Source organism: Bactrocera latifrons, unplaced genomic scaffold, assembly GCF_001853355.1.
Source record: "Bactrocera latifrons isolate USDA-ARS-PBARC rearing strain unplaced genomic scaffold, ASM185335v1 scaffold_611, whole genome shotgun sequence".
In the NCBI taxonomy this organism is placed as follows: domain Eukaryota; kingdom Metazoa; phylum Arthropoda; class Insecta; order Diptera; family Tephritidae; genus Bactrocera; species Bactrocera latifrons.
In genome coordinates, this window is record NW_017537281.1 from 114,570 (window position 1) to 121,945 (window position 7,376).

General features: G+C 31.5%; 1 protein-coding gene across 2 annotated transcripts in view; it reads right to left on the bottom strand.

Moving 5' to 3' along the window:
- LOC108975117 (lachesin-like) overlaps positions 1-6,380 on the bottom strand; it is a gene marked incomplete at its 5' end in the record, with an annotated part of 99,386 nt that extends 93,006 nt beyond the window's left edge. Inside the window, 3 exon segments of one of the 2 annotated variants that reach the window (XM_018943409.1) lie at positions 2,338-2,466; positions 3,957-4,115; positions 6,164-6,380. In XM_018943409.1, coding sequence (XP_018798954.1) covers positions 2,338-2,466; positions 3,957-4,115; positions 6,164-6,380 — 505 coding nt within the window. 2 annotated transcript variants of the gene reach the window in all.
- Positions 6,381-7,376: the final 996 nt, after the last annotated feature.

Consider the following 7,376-nt stretch of genomic DNA (forward strand, 5'->3'; position numbering starts at 1 on the left):
AGCCGCGGTCAACATTTAAATGAAATTATCTTCAAAAAGTAAATGTCATGAACCAATCTAACGTTTCAAATAAAGAACCGATGAGATTTTGCAAATTTTATGCGTTTTTTTTTTTAAAAAAGTTATCAAGCTCTTAAAAAATCACCCGATAGAAATCAGTTGTTCTCTTTTGTTTTCATTTGAAAAATGTTGCCATTGCTCAATACGCATATATTGTTTTGTAAACTTCTTACTTGCCAATTATTACTTTTAATAAAATAAAATATCAAAACAGAAATCAAATTATTAAAAAATAGTTTATATTTTTATAAATAATAGCAGTAGACCATGATTTTGAATTAGTTTAAGGGGCACACCTAGTGTAATGGCCTAAAAAGCGGTGATTTTTGGGAATTTTTATTAAAAAAAATAATTTATCAATTATTTCAACATTTTCAGAATATATTTGTACATGTTTCAAAAATATATTGTGAAATTTTTTAGCAAAAAATTTAATATTCTTTAAGTTATATTATATCTCCAACGACGCGCAAAAAAAGGTTATTCACTCTTCAGTGATTCCGGCCTTCTCCGTGGATGAAATCTAAAAACAAAAAAATTCTCCTTAAACTAGATAATATTGTCTGTACAATGATCTACGATAAAAAAAAAATTGACAATATGGCGGCGTTTTAAAAAAAGAATAGTCGAATTTTACCCAAAATTTTTGTCGATCTTTTGATCAGATCAAAAATCGATAGGTCATTGTACAGAGAACTATATATAGAACAAGTAAAAAAAATTCGATAGTGATCGGATCATTTGTTTTTGAGTAATCCCTGCAGCAAATTCGGAAAATGCTGTTTCGAGAAAAACGCGTTTAAGGATAAAGTGACTGTTATCCAACTGCCGTGCGGCAATCTTTTAAATGGCTGTAAAATATATTGAAGACAATTTTTATAATTACTGCAGTATATCGAGATTGGTAACCCTGCGCTGTTAGGGAGTAATCAGTTGACTCGTTTCTACAGAAAAATTCGATTCGTGGAGAATTCTACAGTAACGTACAGTAAAGCGGGCGGTAAAAGCTGTGTTGGCCAGTGATGGTTTTACCACTAAAACTAATGGTTTTACTTTAACTCTAGTGGGCAAAAAACTTTTTTAGTGGCTGGTTTTTTTTGAGTGGTAAATACCCTCTGATGGTAAATACAAAAAATTAATAATATGTTACATATTATATATATTCTTCACAATTGCTAAGCTTTTAAAGAGGTACGAATAAGACAAATAAAGATAGCCTGTTATATCTCAAGGGGGGAGCCATTTTAACAGCTGCATTCCACTACACTTAATTGTTTCATATACTCATACGTTCTCTTCACGATTATGAGATACCAGATAAAGTCGTTCGGCAAATTGGAACCAAATATGCTTATCATTCTCAAGAAAATGAACTTGAAAATATTGTCAATAGTTCTTCAGAAGAAGAAAATATTTTTAATCTTTAATTACAAAAATAATAAATAAAAAAATTTTGATCTCTGTTATTAGTTTAATAGATAAAAATAATCTAATATTTTCATATCATTCAATATTTTCATTGTATTTTTATCATTTTAAAAGTATAAACTTTTAAATTAGTTTGCGATTAATAATAATTATTTATTTAAAATACCTTAAATTTAAATTTTACGACTTTTCTTTTAAATATTTAAATTTATTAGTTCAGCTTGGAGAGAGCGCTAGTGGTGTTTTAGTGGTTTTAGAGTTGACACTAGTGGTCCCTGGAAAAATATTATTCGAGGTGAGGTTTTGCGGTGTTCGCTTGTTGAGCTATAAGACGTGGATAAAAACTTCGGTAGACTTTATTCGTAAATCTTAATATTGTTTTATTAGCCTTAATACATTGTGGGATGATGAGGACAAGATCAATGACTTATCGAAAGATTGTGATGATGATGATGAAGTGAATGAAATATTTGCGCCTATCAATGCTGTTATTAGAAATTTTAACAAATTTATTTAGTTGTCTGAGAAAAATAATATTCCCATTGAAAATATTTTGGTTTTTTGTTGAAAGCCTCTTTGTCGAAAAAACACAATATTCAGAAATAATTAATAATAGTATTTGCATGCGCTTATGTTAGTATACATTTCGGTATAAAATATATAGGATTTAATAAGTCGGCATGATTCCCAAATATATTATGCAATTTTATTTACAAAATTAAGAACAACTTATTTGACATCGGTAAGTGCAATCACTCGGTAAAAGGAACTCTCATGGTTTTTAATATGTGGAATAAGCGAAGAAGTACCGTATTTGCAAACATTGCTCGTTATATACTATTAACTTACAGTCTACGCTGACCTTAATACGCTTGGACACAGTTGGAGGTACTCCGTTCGATGCTATACAGAGGTAGGCGCCCATGTCAAGCCGAGATATTCTTGTAATCTCCAGAGTATCACCTTCCCATTCGTTCACTGAAATCATCAATAATTAGTGATAAAGCAATGTACCATAGTTGCATTTAGTAAATAACGAAGCTCGAGTGGATATACATATGTATGTTTGTGCATACATACACAATCAAAACGAAGTAAAAAAAGAATACGAAATTTCATTTTTGAAATGGTTATTATGATCTCTTTTTCATTTGAAAGCAATATTTGAAAACGATATAAAATATATAGAATGATAATCCGCCGTGACAAAACAATTGCAACCGTGTTTGCTTAGCCATATAACTGTAAAACTACGCAAACTTCGACTCTTTTGCTAACTAAATTGAGAATAATTTTTGTAAAAAAGGAAAAAATGGATCCAAATAAATTCGGTGAATATGTTGTTTAAGATTAGATTAACGGAAGTTTTCAAAATTAAGCTTCTATAAAATACAAATTTTGTCATTCTTACGAATAATTTCAAACTATAATAGGAACATAACTATTCCAGTAGATCATCGTGGAGGCCGACAAAAAAAAAACTGACAGCGAAATTCTAAGTTTTAAAAAAGGTATATTTACTCAGTTATCAAACTGTGAAGAAACCGCTTATTAGCAAACGTAACAAAAAAAATAATAGGAATTGAAAGCTAAATACAGAAGGTATAATCATCTATAAGAATATACGCTGATGGCGTACACCTATGCTACCCGCGCCGTTAGTTCTGCCTTCTCCAGACTGGATAAGGAACAGAAGCATGTAGGTCTGTTTGTGAATGATAACAAGATAAAATATGTCATCAAATAACAGGCATTGCTTTCGCGACTTGGCTCTCAGGTCAAATGTTGACATTCATAACTTTGAGGACGTAGGTAATTTCTTCTATCTTGAAACCACCATTCTTGCCAACAGGCGCTACTCTGTACTGTGTAGGTAAGAGGAAAGTAAAGTCATCTATTTACGAATAGAGATCAAACTCTACAAGTCCTTCATTATTCCTGTCCTCCTACATGATGAGTCGGCCGTAGGATTGTTCGAGAGAATGGTTTTGGGGAAGAATAATGGTCCTCTGCGCATTGTGCTGTATATAATTCAGCGACATTTAGATAGTTCAGCGAAACAAGAGGCAATGGCTGTCCAGGCTATGTTGGAGAAGTATATAGTTGTTCTTGAGAATTTGCCACAAAATACTAGGTTTATCTTTTATTTAACAAAAAATAATCTTCCGTTTTCTTTGAGTTGTAATTGTGTTGTCTTTTTGAATTTAGATGTTTATGTTTTATTTCTTATTTTTATTTATATTAAACAAATAAAGTGAGATTTGAATAACTTTGTTTTGTTCAACTTAACAACACCCAATGTTTGAAACAAAATTAAAATACAACATCACCGGCAATTACCGTCTGTGTAATCGACATTATCTTAATTACCATATTTCAGTTGCAAATGATTTTTTCGATACGGACATGAATATATGTACATACATATATATACAATGTTGGTAAGATGCATATAAGAATGTACTTACCTATATGGTTTTTATTGATTGTGATCCTTGAATTGTCATCTCGCTTCCATTTAATAATTGGTCGTGGGCTACCACTGGCTCGGCAACGCAAGGATATATTAGCACCTTCACGTACAATAACATCACTGGAACTGAGTGAATCATCGATGTTGGGTGGTACTTTATATAAAAAAACCGATAAAAAAAATACAACAATGCTTAATTGTTTCCAAATTAGTATTTTATTTCACGGTTTTCTTAATGTTGTTAGTTTTCTTCATCATATAAAATGTAGAATAAGTATATGTATATTTTTGGAGTCTTGCAGCCAATTTCATACAGTTTTTAAATTTTATTAACGATACTAATAAGAGAAAACATTTCTGGAATAGGATTATGTTTGTATATATTTCAAAGTCAAAGAAAATGTAAAAGGATTCACTTCAATTTCTTTTTAATTAATCTATTTATACTGTAGCAACATTTTGAACGGCATAAAATAATTTTCACGTTAACGAATGCCTGAAATACCATAGGGGTATTCGCTTGCTCTTGCAAAACCCTTGCACGGTGCAAGAATTGCACATATTTCCTCGTGGTGCACCGGCGTTGGGCCACGCAGAAAATTATTTGCAATGGCTGTAAAACATGCCAAACCAAAACCCATGTACATATATTTGCATGCAATGTCAAGCAAAAATATAATTGCAACCCTGTTTTAGCTGTCACTTTACATAAAGACATATTACGTCGTTAAATTGTTGAGGAAGGTAAGTTTTAAATAGATTTTATAATTTCTACTTAAATTATAAAGATTTTTTACAGTTTTTTTGTTAAAAATATATGCAGAAAAATTCTCGTTAAACTAGATAATATTGTCTGTACAATGAAAATTTCGTAAAATCAGCGATTCTGAAAATTAGCAATTCATTAGGAAGGGACCAGGGGACCAGACCACATAAATATTTCGTCAAAACTCTTTCTTTAAGTTATTAAAGGTTGAAATTTAGGGCACGATAAACTTGTAAAAATGTTTTCTCATAAACTACTTGAGATAAATGGATGAAATTTTGTGAAGTCAAAGAGAAATGTTCGTGCTACATTTATAGACATTATTTTACGATCCATTTGTCAAAATAATAATATTTGCTTAACATTTGCTCTTTTAAAAAATTGAAAATTTTAATGTGATCTTCACGCTAAAAAAAATTTTACCTTTAATAATCTTCGAAACAAATTTGTTCATTCATACCACTCCAAAGATATAGAATTTTTTGACCCCGCCCCGCCCTTAAAATGTATGACATACCCCTCTCATATTCCTAATATCAGATTTACATTCTGGTAGGCTTTGTAACATATAAGTATGTCCTTCAGTATGTAAGTTACACATGTTAGAACAAGTAAGGCAGGGCTTAGTTCGGCTAAAACCGAACATTTTATACTCTTGCAACTTGCAAGAATCAAAGCCAGGGAAATACTTAAAGTGTAAAACCAGGCATACAGAGTAAAGTAAGCCACTAAAGATCTTATTTGTGCAAAGTTTTATCCCGTTATATTAGTTGCTTCTTGATTTGTGTTCTGGAAACTAAATTTCTTTTTCCATTTCCATTTTCAAACTATCGGTAGAAGTTCTTAGTTTGTGTATTTTGTAAATTTGGTTGTTGTAGCTTCAGTGGTTTAGGAGATATGTACATTAAACTTGCTAAAGGGCAGGGCCAAAATTTATATATACCAAATTACAGCTAAACATCTTAATTTAGTGCTTAGCTATGACAGTTTATATGTTTCCGGTTAATGACGATTTGTGGGTTTGACTGTGATCTGATTACGCACATCTACGAACTCGATTTTTTTTACTAAGAAACCCGCATACCAAATTTCAGCAAGTTATCTCAATTTTTACTCAAGTTACAACCTGCACTGACGGGCGGACGGACGGACGGACAGACAGGCAGTCTTGAAGTTGAATCTTTATTAAAAAGTATGTTATCTTTACAAGGTGAACAGTTACAGCCCATTCTCCAAATTTAAAGTTTAATGTACATAACTTCATTCTTCTTGATTTTATGTTATACAAATAGTTGTTACTTTTAAATAAACTTTTGTGATGAGGTAAAAGTTACTCATTTGACAGTTAGATTAACAGTTTAAGTAAACATTGAGAATATAGTTTTTTATTCGACAAATTATTTTAGATTTAAAATTTTTAATTTTTTGATACTCACCCACCACGTTTAGATATCCAAATTGTGTCTTAGCGGTTACTGTGTTTATCTGACACATATAACGTCCTTTGTCCTCTTCATGTACATTACTTATATGTAGATACCAAGTCCGATGTCGATCATGTTTGTCGTGTGTTACGCTGATGCGTGGATTGCGTGTAATCACATGATTATGCACCGTTAATATTGCAGATTGTTCAAAATGCATCCATGCAACCTAAATCAAAATTATTAAAAATAAAGTTCAGATTTACTAATAATCAAACAGGCAATATTTAATGATATTTCAGTGTAACTGAATTTCATATATACACTACGAAACCATTGAAAAAGATGTTTTGATATTCTAAATTTTGAATTTAAGTGGCATTTTGCGTTTAGTCAAAAAATATATATGTATTTTCTTAACATTGTAATGAAAAGCGCTTAAATCGCTTCGAGGTTGTTAACCACGTCTACTCTTTCAAAGCGTTAAATGTGAAGCGGAAGGTTCACACTCACTTTGCTTTATTCTCGCGTGCAAATGAATTGCGCGTTAATATGCTGTGAAAGTGGTATATAACTTGTGCGAAAACCATACATATTTAAAAATGTAATTGTTCATAATTTATGAAAGAGTGGGTGTTTGGATGCTACAACACTTGAGGATAGTTATGCGATTTATTTTATGATTTTGGCATATGTATGTGTAGTTACAAAGGTAATATTTCTATACACGTGTAACCTTTAAAAAGAATAAAACAATTTTTTTAAGTGTAAAGTTTTCTAGGATATTTTTAAATTACATTTGGCTAAATGAGCTTCAGTCTCCTGCCCCAGACAACATATAACCAACACCGTACACCTAACCACAGCAATAATCCCGCATCCAGAACACTCTACACCCACCGCATTAAAATATACGTCACTAACACACTTCATTCACCACACTCATCTCGACACCACCTACAATCCACATCACACGTAACCAGAGAAAGTATATTTATAGAGAAGGTTCACGATATCAAAAATTTAGGGATATTTCAATTTTGGGATATTTACTGTTTTGGATGAGTGCATTTCACCACAGAAAATTATTAGCGCGTTTTACCACGTTACATCAGGGGACATGAAATTGCAGAATTGAGCATTTTCAGTGTGAAATGAGAAAACTTATGCTATTTCCGATGTTAAGGAATGTACGCTTACAGATTCGCATATTTACAATGCGCAA